The sequence below is a fragment of the Coptis chinensis genome, chromosome 7 (genome assembly GCF_015680905.1).
Source record: "Coptis chinensis isolate HL-2020 chromosome 7, ASM1568090v1, whole genome shotgun sequence".
Taxonomy (NCBI): domain Eukaryota; kingdom Viridiplantae; phylum Streptophyta; class Magnoliopsida; order Ranunculales; family Ranunculaceae; genus Coptis; species Coptis chinensis.
This window is the reverse complement of record NC_141462.1, coordinates 92,515,399-92,536,585: the sequence shown is the minus strand read 5'-3', so window position 1 is coordinate 92,536,585 and position 21,187 is coordinate 92,515,399. Positions and strand designations below refer to the sequence as shown.

Sequence of the window (21,187 nt, the reverse complement as noted above, 5' to 3'; positions counted from 1 at the left end):
CCGTCTAAGTCAGAGTGGGTTCGATGTTTTGTAGATTTAGTTCCTTGAGAGCATCCTCTACTCTCTTCTTTCTGTTATCGTTTCTTCTACCTTTCCCTTTCGTGAAAAGCCACCAGTGAAGATGACGTTGAGGTCCCATACAATCCCAAGCTATGGGTTTATGTCTATGCTACTCACAACTACTTTTACTCGACACTTTTCTGTGAAAATCTTTCCTTCTGTGTGACCCGATAAGCTCAGATGTTGTTTCCCCAATAACTACGTTTGATTCTGTAGGCCCATTAAAATTAAGCTTAAATACAGAAATATGCAACGTACTTAGGTCCTATTAACACTTGTATCAACATAGATTTTTTTTTCACAAACGTATCAATGTACTATGCCCATTTTAACAAAAATAGCAATCCGTTAAGTTCCGTCAGTTAAGTGATGATGTGTCATTATTTTTTCAATTTTGTTTTATTTGTATTTTCCACTTGGCATGCCACATCAGCATTTTCTACCAACTCAGCATTTCCATCTCAGCATTGCCAACTCAGCACTGCAAACTCAGCATTTTTGTTTTTTTTTTTAAAGTGACTGAAAAATAAATTAATAAATTTTTTTTGAATTAATAAATATATAAAAAAAGAATAAATTAATAATTATATAATAATAATAAAATAATTATATCAAAAATAAAGAAATATATAAATAATATATTATAAAAAAAACTATAAATTATAAAAAAAAAATTATAATATAAAAAAAAGTAAAATATATATATATATATACGGCCCCGCTCTTAGACGGACGTCCGTTTACGGATTTTACTTAAAAACCGAAATTTCGATATATAATCTCGCGAAGGGTTTTGAAGCCGGATTCTCAAAACTCTCTCACTCACTCCCTCTCTCCTATTCTCTCTCCAAACATAGTCATCCTAAATTCCACCTTTTACCTATTTTGTGTCATTTACCTGATGATTATGAACTCTTATCACAAAATTTTGATAGTGCTTAAACTATTGTTTTTTTATTTTTCCAGGTTGAAAACCAAGAAGGGGTAGCTAATTGTGATGATATAATTGCAAATTCTGACGCTTTTATGGTAGCACGAGGTGACCTGGGTATGGAAATCCCAATTGAAAAGATATTTTTAGCACAAAAACAATGATCTATAAGTGCAACATCCAAGGGAAACCCGTTGTTACTTGCGAACTCAAATGTTAGAGTCAATGATCAAGTCCCCTCCAACAACGACGGCGCGTAAGCAACCGATGTGGCGAATGCAGTTCTTGATGGCACGGACCGCGTGTAATGCTTAGTGGGGAAACGGCTGCTAGAGCATATCCAAAGCTCACCGTTTGAACATGGCCAGAATTTGCAAAGAAGCAGAGTCCACGCGAAATTATGGAGCAACCTTTAAACGGATTATGCAAACCGCACCCGGTTTATGAGCCCACTCGAGAGCCTAGCTTCTTCCGTTGTGCGAAACAGCCAACTCTGTCGGAGTTGCTCTAATTTTGGTATTGACAAGAGGTGGAAGTACTACCAAGATGGTTGCCAAGTATAGGCCATCTATGCCAATCCTGTCTGGTTGTTCCCGAAGTTAAAACTGAGAACTTTGATTGGTTATGTAGTGACGAAGCACCGGCTAGGCATAGTCTTATTGTTCGGGTCTAGTACCTATATTGAGCCGCGAGGTTCTGTAAAAAGCTTCCATGCGAAACAACAAAAGAAGCACTAGTATTTTCCCTTCGATATGCCAAGGAGAAAGGTTTTTGCAAGGTAGGAGATTCAGTTGTGGCATTGCACCGAGTTGGGGCAGCTTCCGTGATTAAGATGTTGACAGTTAAGTGATCAACCAGGAGGTGTGTGTTTTGGTAGGTACACCATAGACTATAGCTACTGATGTTTATTCTTGATGGCATGACTTGTGATCTTGTTTTCCCTTTATTTTCCTTTGGTTGTCTCGTGTTAGTTGATGTGAGAAATCTTGATTAAACTTACAGCAACACAATTTTGATTAAATAAAATTGTTCTCTATTTGCCATCGTTGTTAAAGAATTATGTAACGTTTGACTTGGTTCCTGTTGTATTGTATGGCCATCACTTGTTTCTTCTTTGAATTTTATACTGGACTGGTGCAGCTTGCGAGGCTCATACTTTAGAAAAGGAAAAATGAATAGGAATGAATGAGGCCACAGGGTTTGGTCTTTCATACACTTCTTATCCTGATATCGCAATTTTACTTAGCTTTTGATCTCCATGAAAAATCGTGTGTACAGTACGCTGTGTATATTGATGTCTAAAAAATTGATATTGTATATCAATACAAGGGCAACTTAATATTGTATATTCGATATGAGCAACTTAATACTCATATTGCTTTGTGCCTTTGTTGCTTCTATGAACTATCTTGTCCAGTAGATATTCAATATCTTTCTGTTGTAATGGTAGTCCTCCACGTCAGAAATCAAGGGCAATTAGTACATGTACAGCCATGCTGAATTCCATTTAGAACTTTGTAAAGCTTCTCCCCGGGTCATATTTATGTAATCTCATCATATCCATTGTTAGCCTCAAAATTACCTTCCAAAATGTCCACTAAGATGTGTCCCATATAGGTGAGTTGCAACAATTTTAAGGCTCTGAAAGGAGTCTCAGTGGGAGTTCTTTTATAAACCTTAAGATAAGTAGTTGTGCTATATTTGGAGTAGCCCTCGTTACAATTAGAGACTTGGAAAATAAGTACAATTGTGGGTACTTTTTTTTTTGGTTCTGTTTGGACTTTGGAATTGCATGAACATGTCAGCGTCAGCGTTCTATTTCAGTTCAACTAGTATAATGCATGTCAGCATGTGTTAACTGAAAATATTCATATTCATATAAGTTTTTGCATTTGGAACTCTGTTGTTTGAAGTTCTATTGCCCATATTCACCTTATTCAATATTGTTTACTATGTTTTTAGCTTATAAATTGAACTGATATAAGGTTTCTACAATCTAGCCTGCCAAGTGTTAAAGCTAGAAAAGAAGATTGTAGATCATATTACTCGATGATTGCCTCTTTATTATTGTGCAAAACAACTATGAAGGCAAGGGTTCTTGAGAAATGCCCCAAAATGTTTCGAACAAACATAAAGTTGGGAATTAAAAGGATGGGAACAAAGAGGATGTCTCTCAGATTAGTCTTTCTGCTGGGCCAAAGCACTACACCGCTAGGTCGCTTGGCCATGGAACAAGGAGAGAGGTTCGAGAGAGCAGAAAACACCAGCCAGAGGGAAGTGGGTGCACGACGATCGAATGCCTAAAGAGGCCATTGGTGAAAAGGGTGACGATGTGGTAGCAGAGAATTTGCAGAACACAAGTCATGTTCAACCTCGAAATGGTTGAAAGGTTTTCAACGTCGTGAATAAGTCGAGTAGAGTATTTCCAGAGTGTTTTCATAATCAATTCTGGTTTCAAAGAAGTCCGAGTCTCTGAACTGTTGACCTGTTGTTGACGAGTGAATTGCAAATTTGTTCAGCACTTCATCTAGGAAGAAGGCTTCTTATATCTATTATCAACCAGTTACTTAAGCCAATGCATGGTTTTGCTTGGTTCACATACTAAATTCCATCAACGTGCAGAAGCTAGTATGCAATAATATATGTACCTTGCAACAGTGTACCAAGTTAATTTGTTGATACAGAGGTGCCAATATCTAGAGTACCAATTTTTATTTTTATTTTTTTAGAGCCACAATTATCCTTGTTTCACTCATGATTCAATAAAAAAAGAATAGAGCAATGTATATACATGGGATGAGCATATTGTTTCTGTCACAAGAAAAATGTAAATAACATAGAGTCTGGCTTTTGCCGCTCCACATCCACAGCTCTCCAATCTTCTCTACAATAAAATTAATCCGCTTGAAATACTACAGTGTGCCCGCAAGATCAGGACTTCCATCATCGCCACAAATTCTTTCGCAAACACAGACGACAAAAATCACTCAGTAACGTGAAGTACCAACTTTGGCAATCATCCCATTTTAGATGACATCATGAATTTCATTTTCTCCTCAGCTGGCTTTAGAATTTGAAAAGAGCACATTAAGCTTTCATCGACACTCATTATCGCCCTAGCATTATCAAATTCCCCACAGTAGTTGGGGGCTGAGTAACAATTTGGTATATTCAAAAAAACAAATAATATAAAGAACCATATGGTAGCAAAAAAAAAACGCTCTCCCACTCTCCCAGTCACAAATACGCTTTGCCTATCTGGGTATCAATGAAAAAGTGAATTACTTCCTTTAAGAAAAAGTATACACTTTGAACATGTTTCAACCAACAATAACCCCAAAGATCGATTGCAAAACCGTTTGCTTTCACTTAATCCATTTCGAAATGCATGGATCTCACGAGCATCACCCGGAAGCAAATACCGAATTGATTGACTCTTCTTTCTTCACGTGAATTTGCAGCCTTGTTTCATAAATATTGGGCAAATCATACAAGTGAAAGAATTGAAGAATCATATTCCAAATTCTATCTACAAAATATTGAGTAGCAAGAATTTTAATTAGAAAAAATAGCTCAAAAAGAGAAATCCCATGACACGAGAGAGAGAGGAGTGTTCTTCTGAAAGATATGGGAGAGAGAGAGATCGAGTGAGAGATTTATTTTGGGATTGAAGGATTGAGTGCTGGGAGGGAGAGTGGAGCGTTCTGAAGAAAGAAATGGAGAGAGAATAGAAGAGAGGAATAGAGAGAGACAGATCGAGAGGGAGAGATTTTGGGTTTTTAGGACCGCGAACTAAAGTTTGTTGAGAGTATATATCGCGAGATTTCAATATTTATTTTAAGTCCGTAAACGGATGTCCGTCTAAGAGCGGGGCTATATATATATATATATATATATATATATATATATAAATAATATATTACTTTATTTATTATATATATTTGAAAATTATAAAAAAACTATAAATAATAATAAAATAATTATAATATAAAATATATATTATTTTATAATAAAATAATATATAAATAATATATTATTTTATTTATTATATATATTTGAAAATTATAAAAAAAAATATAAATTATAAAAAAAATTATAATATAAAAAAAAGTAATTATATATATATATATATATATATATATATATATATATATATATATATTTTTTATTTATAATTTTTTTATTATTTGTAGTTTTTTTATAATTTTCAGCACTGCAAACTCAGCATTTTTGTTTTTTTTTTAAAATGACTGAAAAATAAATTAATAAATTTTTTTTGAATTAATAAATATATAAAAAAAGAATAAATTAATAATTATATAATAATAATAAAATAATTATATCAAAAATAAAGAAATATATAAATAATATATTATTTTATTTATTATATATATTTGAAAATTATAAAAAAAAAAACTATAAAAAATAAAAAATAAAATTATAATATAAAATATATATTATTTTATAATAAAATAATATATTATTTTAATTATTATATATATTTGAAAATTATAAAAAAAAACTATAAATTATAAAAAAAAAAATTATAATATAAAAAAAAAGTAAAAATTATATATATATATATATATATATATATATATATATATATATATATATATAAATAATATATTACTTTATTTATTATATATATTTGAAAATTATAAAAAAAAAAAAAATAATAAAAAAAAAATATAATATAAAATATATAAAGTATATATATATATATATATATATATATATATATATATATATATATATATATATATTATATTTTTTTTTATATTTTTTTTTATATTAAAATCTTTTTTTTTATAATTTATAGTTTTTTTATAATTTTCAAATATATATAATAAATAAAATAATATATTATTTATATATTTCTTTATTATAAAATAATATATATTTTTATATTATAATCTTTTTTTTTATTATTATTTATAGTTTTTTTTTATCATTTTCAAATATATATAAATAAATAAAATAATATTATATATATATATATATAAAAAAGAATAAATTAATAATAAAATAATAATAATAAAATAATTATATCAAAAAATAAAAGAAATATATAAATAATATATTATTTTATTTATTATATATATTTGAAAATTATAAAAAAAAAAAACTATATAAAAAAAAAAAAAAAAATTATAATATAAAATATATATTATTTTATAATAAAATAATATATAAATAATATATTATTTTAATTATTATATATATTTGAAAAAATATAAAAAAAAAAACTATAAATTATAAAAAAAAAAATTATAATAAAAAAAAAAGTAAAAATTATATATATATATATATATAAATAAATATATAAATAATATATTACTTTATTTATTATATATATTTTGAAAATTATAAAAAAAATACAAATAATAAAAAAAAAAATTATAATAAAAAATATATATATATATATATATATATATATATATATATATATATATTTTTATTTATATTTCTTTTTATTTTTTTTTTTATTATAATCTTTTTTTAAATTTATAGTTTTTTTTATAATTTTCAAATATATATAATAAATAAATAAAATATATTATTTATATATTTCTTTATTATAAAATAATATATATTTTTTATATTATAATCTTTTTTTATTATTATTTATAGTTTTTTTTTTTTATAATTTTCAAATATATATAATAAATAAAATAATATATTATATATATAATCATATATATATTATTATAAAATAATATATATTTATTTATATTTATATTTATATTTATATTATAATATTTTTGTATAATTTATAGTTTTTTTTTTATAATTTTCAAATATATCTAATAAATAAAATAATATATTATTTATATATTATTTTTATTATAAAATAATATATATTTTATATTATAATCTTTTTTTTTTTTATTTATAGTTTTTTATAATTTTCAAATATATATAACAAATAAAAGTAATATATTATTTATATATTTCTTTTATTTATATATATATATTTTTTTCTTTTTTTTTATATTATAATCTTTTTTTTTACAATTTATAGTTTTTTTATAATTTTCAAATATATATATAATAAATAAAATAATATATTATTTATATATTATTTTATTATAAAAAAATATATCCTTATTTTATTATAAAATAATAAATAAAATAATATATTATTTATATATTTCTTTATTTTTTATATAATTATTTTATTATTATTATTATTATATATATATATATATATATATATTATTTATATTTTTTTCTTTATTTATATTTTTTTTTTATATTATAATCTTTTTTTTTTATAATTTATAGTTTTTTTTATAATTTTCAAATATATATAATAAATAAAATAATATATTATTTATATATTTCTTTATTATAAAATAATATATATTTTTATATTATATATTTTTTTTATTATTATTTATAGTTTTTGATAATTTTCAAATATATATAAGAAAATAAAATAATATATATATATATATATATATATATATATATATTTATATATTTCTTTTTTTTTTTTTTTTTTTTAGATTATAATCTTTTTTTTATAATTTATAGTTTTTTTTTAATTTTCAAATATATATAATAAATAAAATAATATATTATTTATATATTTCTTTATTATAAAATAATATACATTTTTTATATTATAATCTTTTTTTATTATTATTTATAGTTTTTTATAATTTTCAAATATATATAATAAATAAAATAATATATATATATATAATAATATATATATATTATTATAAAATAATATATATTTATTTATATTTATATTTATATTTATATTTATATTATAATATTTTTTTATACTTTATAGTTTTTTTATAATTTTCAAATATATCTAATAAATAAAATAATATATTATTTATATATTATTTTATTATAAAATAATATATATTTTATATTATAATCTTTTTTTTTTTTATTTTATAGTTTTTTTTTAATTTTCAAATATATATAATAAATAAAAATAATATATTATTTATATATTTCTTTATTTATATATATTTTTTTTTTCTTTTTTTTTATATTATAATCTTTTTTTTTTTTTTAATTTATAGTTTTTTATAATTTTCAAATATATATATAATAAATAAAATAATATATTATTTATATATTATTTTATTATAAAATAATATACCCTTATTTTATTATAAAATAATATATATTTTATATTATAATCTTTTTTTTATTATTTATAGTTTTTTTTATAATTTCCAAATATATATAATAAATAAAATAATATATTATTTATATATTTCTTTGTTTTTTATATAATTATTTTATTATTATTATATAATTATTAATTTATTCTTTTTTATATATTTATTAATTCAAAAAAAAATTATTAATTTATTTTTCACCACTTAAAAAAACGAAAAATCTTGAGTTGGTAGTCTTTGAGGTGGAAATCTTTGAGTTGGTAGAAAATGCTGATGTGGCATGCCAAGTAGAAAATACAAATAAAACGAAATTGAAAAAATAATGACACATCATCACTTAACTGACGGAACTTAACGGATTGTTATTTTTGTTAAATTGGGCATAGTACATTGATACGTTTGTGAAAATAAATTATATGTTGATACAAGTGTTAATAGGACCTAAGTACGTTGCATATTTATGTATTTAAGCCTTAAAATTATCCATATGCTCGCTATTACGGGCCCAAGGACGTAAGTTTTCTCTAGTACTGCCCACTTCTACTTTAGGACACATGAAGTGAAATGCGTCAAGGAGTTTGACGTGGGAATGTTGGGGGCCTCAACAAGTGCCCATGGAGACAACCCATGTGGCTAAGCAAGGCTAGCTACCCTTGTGTCAGTATCACCAGTCCCTGACCTATCTTGTTGTACCAGATTTAAGGTATGGTTGATACCCTGCTGAGTGATCCTGGCATTATTCAAATTTCCTACATAACACATTAGCCCATCAGTAGGAAATGTATTCAAATTGGTTCCAGATTGAGCGGCCCTGATATTGACCAAAGGTCCATCACCATTCGTAGACCCACCGCTATAGTTTAAAACAAGGATCAAAATATCACCGATATATATCGGTATTTTGGTACACCGATATCGATATTTCCAATATATATCCACCGAATATAGAACCATTTATTCCCAATATATATCGGAATTTCTAATATAAAACTTTATATCGCCGATATAATCGATATATTCAATATTTACGATATATATCGGTTGACATTTTGACCATTTTTTAATATGAATCCGATATTTCCATTTCCGATATTTATTTCCGATATTTTTGATATTTTAAATAGTTTGGACTGGTAACCAAAAAAATGGATATATCCGATATATCCGATATATCAGTTTTTGGATACACCGATTTATTCATTGATATCGATATTTTGGGCCTTGGTTTGAAATAAAGTTGGTACCATTCTGAAATCCCCTCACGTTAGCTCCGTGTTCTTGACCATATGGGGACCCACCATTTGAATAAGATGTGACCTCCAGTTCGTCCTCTTGTCGACTTGTAGAGTTAACCACCTCAACGTAGCAGCCGTAGCTTCTTCTTTCTCCACTATGAGAAAAGTTTTGATCTACTGTTACCAGTGGACCCCTGGGAAACCAAAGACGCACTTCCGGTTCAACAAGAATGGGATAATGGTAACCTTTCTCTAGCAAGGAAATCAGCCTTGGTAAAGTGTTGATAGGCACAAACTCCACAAGGACCCTAACAGAGGTTCTATCGATATTCATAGACTTGTCATCAATGCACTTCAAATTCCCACATACCTCTGCTAAGGCAATTAATTACCACCTCGTGAATTTTCAAATGGATAGGAATACCAACAAATTTGATCCATTTTATATTCGACTTCAAATCAACCACATCAATAGAGTTAAGCTCACTCCTCCACCTTTGAAAAGTGATACAACCCGTATTCATTCTCAACGGGGGGCATCCGAGCCAGACGAATAGCTTCCTCAATAGAGTTCATAGTGAACAACGTTGCACCTGAGTCCAATACCCTCATGACGGATTTACCAACATGGTTATCAATTTTATCCTTCACCCACCTTCTGTCAAATGGCTTGCTCTCAGGTATGCAAATCACAGTTGTATCCCACCATTTGGCGTTCACCATACTGTTGGCATTATCCCTCTCACATGAGGAGAAAAGGTGTTATGCTTGCTTGCATAAGCCAGAACGCGACCCGTGCTCAGAATAGGTTTGCCCAAGGCGCGACCCGTGCTTATGTTTTGGTCGACCTCCAAGACCTTCAGTAGCGACCAGCTTCGACTTAGTCTTGCTCTCGAAGTAGCCACTAGCATGCCTATTTTTTAGAGAATTCTATTTTTGTGGACCGCAAGTTTGCAATAAGGGTTAGGGTTTTTGGCAAAACCTAACACTCGAAGAGACACGAAAATACACAAGAACAAATAGAGAAACCCAATCTTGGAAGCTATTATAACACCCCGTCTTTTTATTTTGTTTTCCTTTAATAATAATAATAATAATAATAATAATAATAATAATAATGAAAATGAAAATAGATAAAACAGATATATGATAACTATCAACTTAGGGATAAAAGTCCCGTAAGTAACTAGATAAGTGTTATCTTTGTTTTTCGGGGAGGTTTCTAAAAACATAAAAAAATGAGTGTTCTCACATAGAGTTTTGGGGAAAAAAACACAGCGAGAGTTTTAAAAAAAAAAAGAGTTTTAAAAAAAAAAAAAAAAAAGTTTTGAACAAGGAAGATCGTCTTTTTTGCGCAATAGTCGACTTCGGTCTTTTGGGGTTTTTCCGCTTTCGGAAAGTTGTTCAGTTTATAACTGTGAGTAGATATTTTACGTTTTTTTTATTTCTTGTTTACTGTAGATTTCATGATACGAGGTACTGTTCACATGATGTTTTGTTTAGTCAGTACGATATACTATTTAGTGTTAACTAAGTATATAACTTTGAATAACCTATATACAGAAGTGGATAAAAAATGAGGGTAGTAAATTGATTGCTGGCTATAAACAAACTGAATGATTTATGTATTCGTGCTTTGGTTGGATGGAGAGTTGTGGGTTCGGGAGGTTGTCGACGCCTTGAAACCGGTTGTTACTGGCGTCAACCTCAGAACCAAAGCGTCCTATTCTTTGTTGTGTTTGACTGATTGTTTTGTTAGAAATTTTGTTGTGATGTTATAATGTTAGTTGGTTTTTATTAATGATGTTTGATTGGGCGCTGGAGAGAGAGCTGATGGCGGCTCAAGACTATATCGTTGAACTGTTATTGTAACGCCTGTATTTAAAATACGTAATTATTTATTAATTAATTAATTTAATTATTTATATAAAATTTTATTGGATTAGATTTGGGATACGTGGGCTTGGTTTCTGGGCCCGAGTTTGTGTTGGGCTTGGGTTTCAAACCCAAGTATATAATCACATTATTCTAGAGAATAGGGTTTGGGGGAGAATAAAAAAATAATAAAAATGGAAGCAGATTGAGAAGCTGGTTTGCTAGAGAGTGGAAACCAACGGTTCAGACTACGAGGGATTTGTGGTGCTTTATAATACAGGTGAGCAGAGTTAACTCTCACCACTACTAGAACTATGATTTTCGTCTGTTTAGAATTTAGGAATCTACTGTCCATATAAACTATTATTGTGAGTGGTTATGTTTTTGTAGAGTTTGAAAATAAAACATTTACTGTCAGAGTTTTGTTCTCGCTCGGTTTCTGTTTTTCCTATGTCGGGTCCTTGTTCTCATTCTGTTCTGGGGACTGGTTAGATGTTAGAATAGTATTCACTTATCATTGAAATACTTAATAGAACTGTTGGAGCTCTGTAGAGGTCGTTAATGGCGGCCAAGGCTATGACCGAGATATCGACAGTACCATTTTTGAACTGTTAATTGTTGTTTTTGTTTGGTTGTGGACTGATGATGGGTTGTAGATTTGTGGGGAGGGGTTTGAGTGAGTGTTGGAGGTTTGGTTGTCGGTGATTGGACGAGCTGTTCAAGCTCTGAAGAAGTCGTCAATGGTCGACGCCCAAGTATGGAGAAAGGGTTTCGCCCCAGAAGTGGTTTGGATGGATTTGAAATGGGTTGAAGGGGGTGTGTTTGAGTGCGTGAGGACTGTCGAGTGGTGTAGGTGAAGCTTTGACAGATGTTAATGGTGGTCGAGATCTAGATTTGGGGAGAGATCTCGACAGTTGATAAAAAGGTGTGGTGTATTAATTAAAGGTGTTTGATTTTTGATAAGGAGTAAAATCGGTTTGATGAAGTGGTGGTGGCCGATTTTGGTGGTGGTGGAGGAGGTCTTTGGGAGGAAGAAGGAAGAGGACGACCTGTTCCTCTTACTTGGGCCTGGGTCAATTTCTCTTGGGCTTGGTTGGTTTCTTTGGGCTGGTCTATTTTGTTTGGTTGGGCCAAAAATCTATTTTAGTGGTTGGGCCGAGTTCTATTAGTTTTCTTTGGGTCCGATTTTAAACATTTTTGGTTGGGCCAGTTTTATTTAACTTCCTTTGGGCCCGATCACTTAATTGTTTGGGCCAGTTTCTAATATTGTTTTGGGGCCATCCATATAGACTTAGTAGAGATCCAAATGGTTCTTTCAACATTTAGACTTTTTGGGTTCTAAGGTTTGGGTTTGGCCAGTTGGGTCCGAACCATTACCTTAGTCATGAGCCCATGAGCCATGTACATTGACCTTAGCCATGAACCATGGCTATGACCCTGAACATGTCGAACATGGAAACGACAGTTTGACTTTGACAATGATGTGTTGATTTTGATCTTGACTTTGACCGTTGACCATTGACCGTTGACTTTGACATTTGACCGTTGACTGTTGACTTTGACCTTTGACCTTTGACCATTGACTGTGGAATGTTGACTTTTTCTAGTTTTTCACATATTTAAGAATATGGACAAATGTAGTAATAAAATATTATCAAAATTGTATAATCTTGTTTGTCATTATCTAATTAAGTTTTGACGTGAGTAGTGCAATATAATATTGGCACGTAACTAGAGGGGAATTCTGATAATAAGAATTTGATATATATGTTTTTATGAGTATTAAATTATATACGGACTTAGATTTATGGACTTTAGTATTGGGATTTGATTGTGGACTGTGGACTGTTTAATTGTGCTACGTTTTATGTTGTAAATTGTATGGACAAATCAAATGCTAAAATGCTTGGAAGCTTGTATAAATTTGGTTGTCGTTATCTAAAAATGATTTGACGTTGATATTGTGTATATTTTGACACGTGACAAGATAGAAACTTTAGGAGATATAATATTCCTAAAACGCTATAAAAATGTATGCGATACGTTTGAAGCAATTGTGACGTTATATAATATGTTGGGATATATATATATATTAAATGCAATAGTTTTGGAGAAATAAATGTATAAACACTCTATTATTATATATGTGAGATGCTACTATGAGGTAGTATAGTATTGGTGAATATTTGCCCACGGATTGTGGCTTAGTGCAATAATATATTGGCACGTGAAAAAGAATGAAAATGGTTATGAGATATATTGAGATATTTCTAAATATTGTGGCTTAGTGCAATAAGATATTTGACCCGCACGCGATATATAGTGGAATTTTTATGAGTCATAAATGTATGACATTTGAATAAATTTTACGTAATCGAAAAATCCTAGAACCTAGCTACCACAACTCATGTGATTTGCCCCTGTCATGTGATTGGCCCTTCCGGGCGCTTTGAATCTGAATGGCCTTCGGCTAAGTAATGTGATTGGCCCTTCGGCATTTTCAATTTGATTGGCCCTTCCGGGCGCCGATTATTGGCTTGATTATTCCGTTCGCAAAAAATAGAATGAGACGCGTATTTTATGTCGAATAGTGGCAAAGATTTACATAATGGCTTTCGTGTGTGAGGGTTACGGTGTCGGCATCCCACTTTCGGGTAGTTACGCACGGAGTGGTTCATTATGTAAAGGGAGGCATGTGGATGTACATGTTCGGCGTTGGGAAGCGATTGTGGTAGCCATGAAAACTATGTAAGACATAGATACGACGTGATTTTAGGGACACGCAAAGAAAGCCTTAATTAATATAATTATGGTAATATGTTGGTTAATGATATATCTTTAGATATATGATTGTATATGGCTTTGTTGAAGGGTGGGTCAAACTAATTACTTGGGCAGAGACGACCCACTCTATAATTGAGCATGAAATGCGGTACGTATATAATATGCTTGGTTGGTTATTTGTTTAGTTATAACCTAAGGCGCCTTGATGGAGGAACTACATGCCTTATTTATTATGTGTATAGTTTGTTGTGTGGTTAGTAGGAAGTTCAGGCGCCTCAGTGGAGGAACTACCTGCCTTAATTATTGTACTTAAGGATGTTGTATTAGTCGTTGAAAGTTAAAAATTCTCGGTAGAGGAACTAACTCCCATTATGGATTGTGTATATATATGTATAATTATATGTTATATTTTAGAGCTACTCACACCAACAATTTTATAATCTTCAACCGATTTTGCATGTTTGTTTATCAGGTGTATTCATTAAATGAACATAGTTGATAAGTCTTGACAGGTTTAGTGTTGAAGAAGATTGATTGTTGCTTGTGGTTTGCGTTAGCGTTGCATCTCAGGATATGTTTTGTTTTCCCTTGAGGTGATATAGATTTTCAGTCTAGAAAATGTTTTGCATTTTTATTTGTAAATTTAATTAAAGAGTTATTGAAAAGAGATTTGTAACCTAATTTTATTTGTGAATTTTTGTAATGAAGAGGACTTTTGTTTAAGTTAAAATTTTTATTGGTTTTAATTATCCATTACTTTAAACTGGTTATGGGTTTTTGGAAGTGGAGAGTGCGTCACACCTCGGAGATCGAAGAGTCGGGAACAAATAATGTTTTTTCCGAATTTTGTCGAAATTCGGGGTGTGACAGTTATACTGTTGTGTGTGGATTGTTTTTTATTTGGTTGATGTCGGGGTTTTAGAGATGGAGGACGGGTTTAATATTGGTGATTGGGGTTGGGTTGAAATTTGGTGTCTGTTGAAGCTCCGGAGGAGCGTTAATGGTAGAGAGAAATTTCAGATCTAGTTTTGGTTGAAGGATTTTGAAATTTAGAATTGAGGTTATTGCTTTTGTAAATGTTATAGGGGTTTTGAAGGGGAGTATTTTCGGTTAGGTGGGGAGGGCTGAGGAGTGGCTGGCCGGTGGTGGCTAGAAGTGGAGGGGAGGTGTTGTGAGAAAGAAGATGAACAGTGAATTTCGATTTGGGCTTGGGCCAAATCGTGGGTGGGCCTATATGTTTTAAATTTTAGATTTTTCATTTTGGACTTAAGTTTAGACTTTGGGCCTTACGCTTTGGGCTTTTGGGTTAGAGGAGTTTAGGTCTGGTTGACTGTTGTTGACCAGTGGCTGGTTGACTACTGTTGACCATGGGCAGGTTGACTTTGATTGTTGAATAGGGTTGACTTTGACCAATTGACCCAATTTAACTTTTAACTCGGATTATGATTCGGTCTATTAGGATAGGTCTAGGACTAGTAGCATGTTTGGCTTTAGGCTAAGACCTTTCTATATATACTTATGTACGTGTATTGATTACTATGTGATATTTCAGTCTTTTACGATATACAACGTTATGACACTTATACATCCATGTAATTAATAACGCGTAAACCAAAAATATAAGAAACAAGATACTCCTTCGTTCTCTAAAATAATATATGCAATAAAGTTCAATAATGCGTAAACAAATTTACTGCACCCTTTTAGAACTCTTCACGCCTCAAGTTTTGGAAATGAGTTTTATGACTAATGATGTCATATGTTAGGTGGGCATTTGTTGAATGTGCCATAAATGGCCCGTTAGCGTTATAAATGGGTATTCATTGAATGTGTCATGAATGACCAGATTGTTTGGACTGCCTAGAGAGGAATTAAGGTATTCGCCTTGCGGGTTAGTTGTATTCCTTGAGTGTACGGGAATGTAGGGTTGGGTATTCCTTAAATGTGGCGGGAATGACCCAGGGCATTCATTTAATGTGTCATGAACGGCCCGTTAGTGATTTGATAGGTATTCCTTGAATGTGGCGGGAATGACCTAAGGTATTCATTGAATGTGTCATGAATGACCTGAGTTTTGTGCCCAAAGAGGCTATGAAATATGTGTATGAAAGCCCAGAGGTGGCTATGATATTGTGGTATTCGGTGGGAGAGAGGCACACAGGACTGTGTGATTTGGCAAATGTGTGGAGTGTAAATCGTGGAGTAGGTACTAAAAGGTGGGTGTATAAGAAAAGCAATTGATTAATTGATAAGAGAAATTGATTTGATTATGCGAGTGTGTTTGGGCTTACTTTGGAATACCTATAGGATATCTACATATGTTATATACAAGTTTTAACTTTCTTTTTCAGGAGGGTAGGACTTAATAATATTTTGTGCAGGGACGCGGTCCTACCCTTATACAGCAGTGGATATCGGTAAGTTTTAATTCAATTAATTAGATATTAAAACGAGTTATTAGAATGAGTTAATATAATGGAAGTTTTTCTTGGGAAGAAACTATGCCGGTTAAGATGACGGAACTACTTGTCTTTCAAGCTGAGAATGATTAGGTTATGATAGATTTAAAGTGTTAGTTGGATAAGTAAAGATTTGAAATGTTTATATGTGGTTAGTCTACTCATACCAGCAAATTCTATTTTTGCTGACCCATGTTTGCTTTGTTTTGGCAACGTGGGTGTGTTCTTGGGAACATAGGTGGAAAGCAGTGGAACCGTGGCGTGTGATTTGGATTCTTGCCTGGAGCAGTCAGTTGGTTATTTTATTAGGTCCGATTCTTATTGAAAGGATGTAATAATGTAGTTTATATTTTTAGCATGACATGAGAACATGGTAGTAAGGACTATTATTCAGAGAGTCTGTTAGATGTTTTGTTTGGACGGGAGATAGCTTAATAAAGTGATGGTGGAAAAATTATGGGGATTGTGCAGTTTAAGTTGTTCTTTTATGATATGGCTTTTAGGGTATGTGTTGTATCCACCCCGTCATAGCCTGGGTTTTTAGACAATTGAACCGAGTGATGTTTGAGATATTTATATTTTAAATATTCACTTTGTAATTGTTTAGAAATTTGGGCTGTGACATTTTGGTATCAGAGCCTAGGTTAGCTTAGATTTAGAAAGTCTAAGTGATCCTCGGATGTGGAATATGGGTTATAATGTTGAGAGTTTTGGAAATATGTGAATATTAATGGGAGTTTTGTTTGAAATTATAGATCATGGTTGAGACACGTAATGGTAATACTACTGGACCTGCAGTGAACACTCCAGTACAGATGTCAGGAGGACAGTTGAATCAGTTGTTGCAGGCTATGCAAAATAACCATCCAGTTCAGGGAGATCCTTTTGCTAAGCGCAATAAGGAGTTTGGTACTCTTGGTGGGCAGCGATTTATTGGTGTTGGGAATGCAATTGCAGCGGAGTCTTGGATTCAAAGTTGTTAAAATGTATTTGAGCGTATGCAGCTTACTGAGGTTCAGAAGCAGGAGTTGGCAGCTCACCAACTTGATGACGCTGGTAGGTTTTGGTGGCGAGCTCTCACCCCTAGTCTGGACACTAGAACTTTGACTTGGGAGGACTTCAAGGTTAGATTTGAGAGTAAGTTCATTATTGAGGCAGTAAAAGAGCAATTGGCTCAACAATTCTCTGAGTTGACTCAAGACCGGAAGTCTGTGACTGGGTATGTGACCAAGTTTAATGAGTTATCGAGGTTTGCTCCCTATCTTGTGGATACTGACAAGAAGAAAAACCAAAAGTTCATACGTGGGTTAGAGAGTCACTTGTCCAGCAAGTTGATTCCTTTTGACGGGGACACTTTTGATCGTGTGTTGGACTTGGCATTGAGATATGAGGAGCAGAATGCAGCCCTAAGATAGTCGAGGGGGAAGAGGAAGTTTGGTGAGATACCAGTTGTTGGTCCTAGACCTTTTGAGAGCAGGCAACCAAATAGGTTTAGGCCTTATGATATACCTCAGAGATCCATTTCAGAGACCACCATCCCAGGGGTTTCAGGGAGGATTTCATCAGCAGGGTGTATTCCGGCCCGGGGAGGATTTGCAAATAGGTGGTTATAGGCCACCGGGGCAGCCTGGAGGCTATAAACCTCAGGGGAATCAGTGGCAGAGGCAGGGTCCCCAATTTTAGGGTCGAGCTCCCGCTCTTCCATATCGACCATCAGCATTACTTTTACTTGCACCAGCACTAGCGCTCGGAGCCATAGTTCCTGTTGAAAGGGCTTGTTGGGAGTGTAAGCAGGTGGGTCATTTATCTCGTTATTGCCCTACCAAGCGGGGGTAATCAATGAAACGAGCACCAGCACTACCACTCGTCTTAGAGCCTATGCAGCTATGCCAGGACCTGGGAATGATGAAGGTACCTTTAGTTCATCTCAGTTTACATTCACAGTTTTGTTTGATTCGGGTGCTTCATATTCCTTTATATCTCGTCAGTATGTTGAGAAAGAAAGTTTTAAAACTACCCTTTTATCTAAGCCCTTGTGTGTTGAGACACCGTTAGGAGGTTCTATTACCTTGTATGACGAGTGCAAAGGTTTTAAATTGTGTTTCTTAGACCGTGTCTTTATGGTAGACTTGATCGTTTTGGGGTTTGAGGGTTTCCATTTCATACTTGGTATGGACTGGTTGACGCGTTATCATGTTACCTTGGATTGTGCGAGGAAGGAGGTTATAGTAAATACACCTGGCATGCCGAGGTTGATTCACACCTGTGTTAGTAAGGAGGACTCAGTGATGTCTAGCTTCATGTGCTCTATAGAGATACCCACGAGGGATATCAGCGATGTGGAAGTAGTGAGAGACTTCGAAGATGTTTTTCAGGAGATTCCAGGGTTGCCACCCAAGAGGGAGGTGGAGTTTCGTATAGACTTGTTACCGGGGACTGCACCAGTTTCAAAGTCGGCTTACCGGTTGGCACCTAAGCTTTTGAACGAAATGAAAGTGCAAGTCGAGGAATTACTCAAGAAGGGGTAAGAGTTTAAGTTTTAATGATTTTGTGTTTGGCTTAACCATATCTTTTGAGTATATGGGTTTGAATCTTTTAAGGTGTGTATGACCAGGTTCATACGACCGAGCAACTCACCATGGGGTGCGCCTGCTATTTTTTTTCCAAGAAGGATGGTACTTTGAGGATGTGTATTGACTTTAGGGATTTGAACCAGGTGACTATAAAAAATAAGTATCCGCTTCTTAGGATTGATGAACTGTTGGACCAGCTTGAAAGGGGCTAAGATATTTTCAAAGTTTGATTTAAGGACTGGTTATTATCAGATAGGAGTTGAAGAGAAGAGTATTCCTTTGACTGCATTTAGAACTCGGTATGGGTTGTATGAGTTTTCTGTGATGCCTTTTGGGTTTGACGAATGCACCTACATTCTTTATGGACCTGATGAATCGTATTTTCAGGCCCTATTTGGATAAATTTGTGATTATTTTCATTGATGACATTTTAGTGTATTCACAAAACACAGAAGAACATAAGATGCATTTAAAGATAGTGATGTAGACGTTCAGAGAAGAGAAGTTGTATGCTAAGTTTAGCAAGTGCCATTTTTGGGAAGAAGAAATTCGTTTCTTGGGACATGTGGTATCTAGTGAAGGGATTGATGTAGACCCTGAGAAGGTTGCTGCAGTGAAAGAATGGAAACAACCAACCACTGTTACAGAGATTAGGAGTTTCTTGGGGTTAGCTAGATATTATCGGAGATTTATTAAGAAGTTCTCGCTTATTACAGCTCCGCTCACGAAGTTAACTAGGAAGGATGTGAAGTTTGTGTGGACTAATGATTGTGAGAAGGCTTTCTTAGAATTGAAACAGAGGTTGACTACAGCTCCAATTCTAGTAATCCCGACTAGAGGCGGAAAACTAGTGGTTTTTACAGATGCTAGTGGAACTGGTTTGGGTTGTGTGTTAATGCAAGACCAGAAGGTGGTGTCGTATGCTTCATGACAGTTGAAGATACACAAGAGACGTTATCCTACTCATGACCTAGAGTTAGCGGCAGTGGTTTTTGCCTTGAAGGTGTGGAGACATTATTTATATGGTGAGAAGTTTGAGCTTTACACAGATCACAAGAGTTTAAAGTATCTTTATTCACAGAAAGAGTTGAATATGAGACAACAGAAAGATGGATGGAGTTCATAAGTAGTTATGACTTGAGATTCGATATCACCCGTGCAAGGGCAATGTAGTTATGGATGCACTTAGTAGATTGCCTGGTGTTTTGACCACTCTTATGGTGCAAGAGTGGAAGAGTTTAGAGACTATAGCAGCTTATGATGTCCAGACTACACCAATATAGATGAGGGATATATAGGCAGTTTGGAGGTTAAGCCGATGATTTTCAGTAGAGTGATTGCCATATATGCAGCACAGAGACCAATTTCTTTTGAGTCGGTTAGATGATCTAGTCATTGATATTTTAGATGATTGTCCGTCTGATTGGGCAGTTGATTCTAAGGGAGGATTGAGATTTCATGAGAGATTGTGTGTACCAGATGATGCAAAGTTAAAGAAGGAGATATTATATGAAGCTCATCGTTCTCGGTTTACAATTCATCTTGGAGGAATGAAGATGTACCAAGACTTGAAGAGGACCTTTTGGTGGGAAGGAATGGAAAGAGATGTCAGAGAATATATTTCTCAATGTTTAACTTGTCGCCGAGGTTAAGCGCGAACATCGAGGCCCTTACGGATTATTGCAGCCATTAGAGGTACCGATGTGGAAATGGGAGCACATTTCTATGGATTTCATTGATGGCTTGCCTAAGTCTCGGAGAGGTAATGAATCTATTTGGGTTATTGTTGATTGTTTAACGAAGTCTGCTCATTTCATTCCTATTGACGTGCGTAGAAATACAGATAAGTTGGTTTCCTTGTACATTCGGGAAGTGGTCAGGTTACATGGGATTCCAGTGAGTATTGTTTCAGATCGAGATCCTTTGTTCACTTTTGAGTTCTGGAAGAGTTTTCAGCGTGCTATGGGTACTAGTTTGGCGATGAGTACTGCTTATCATCCTCAGACAGATGGACAGACGGAGAGGGTGAACCAGATATTAGAAGATATGCTACGCTCTTGTGTAATGGATTTTGGTGGAGGATGGGAGGAGCATTTACCTTTGGTGGAGTTTGCATATA

The 21,187-nt window shown here is 32.6% G+C and overlaps 1 protein-coding gene and 1 pseudogene across 1 annotated transcript; both read left to right on the top strand.

Annotated features, from left to right (window-relative positions):
- Positions 1-121: 121 nt before the first annotated feature.
- Positions 122-2,607, top strand: LOC147490021 (pyruvate kinase, cytosolic isozyme-like; annotated as a pseudogene).
- Positions 2,608-16,951: 14,344 nt separating this feature from the next.
- Positions 16,952-20,351, top strand: LOC147490020 (uncharacterized). Its single transcript, XM_086574784.1, has 9 exons — positions 16,952-16,999; positions 17,251-17,442; positions 17,500-17,744; positions 18,010-18,164; positions 18,290-19,019; positions 19,110-19,170; positions 19,321-19,445; positions 19,564-19,891; positions 20,232-20,351. The coding sequence occupies exons 1-9, from the start codon at positions 16,952-16,954 to the stop codon at positions 20,349-20,351; spliced, it is 2,004 nt and encodes a 667-aa protein (XP_086430910.1).
- The last annotated feature ends 836 nt before the right edge of the window (positions 20,352-21,187 follow it).

Excerpts from the sequence above, each read along its gene's own strand:
- LOC147490020 (XM_086574784.1), top strand. The coding sequence starts at position 16,952 with ATGGGGATTGTGCAGTTTAAGTTGTTCTTTTATGATATGGCTTTTAGG. Across the intron at positions 19,171-19,320 it reads TTTTTTTTCCAAGAAGGATG|ATAGGAGTTGAAGAGAAGAG; the intron begins GTACTTTGAGGA and ends GGTTATTATCAG. Across the intron at positions 19,892-20,231 it reads TGACTACAGCTCCAATTCTA|GGCAATGTAGTTATGGATGC; the intron begins GTAATCCCGACT and ends CACCCGTGCAAG.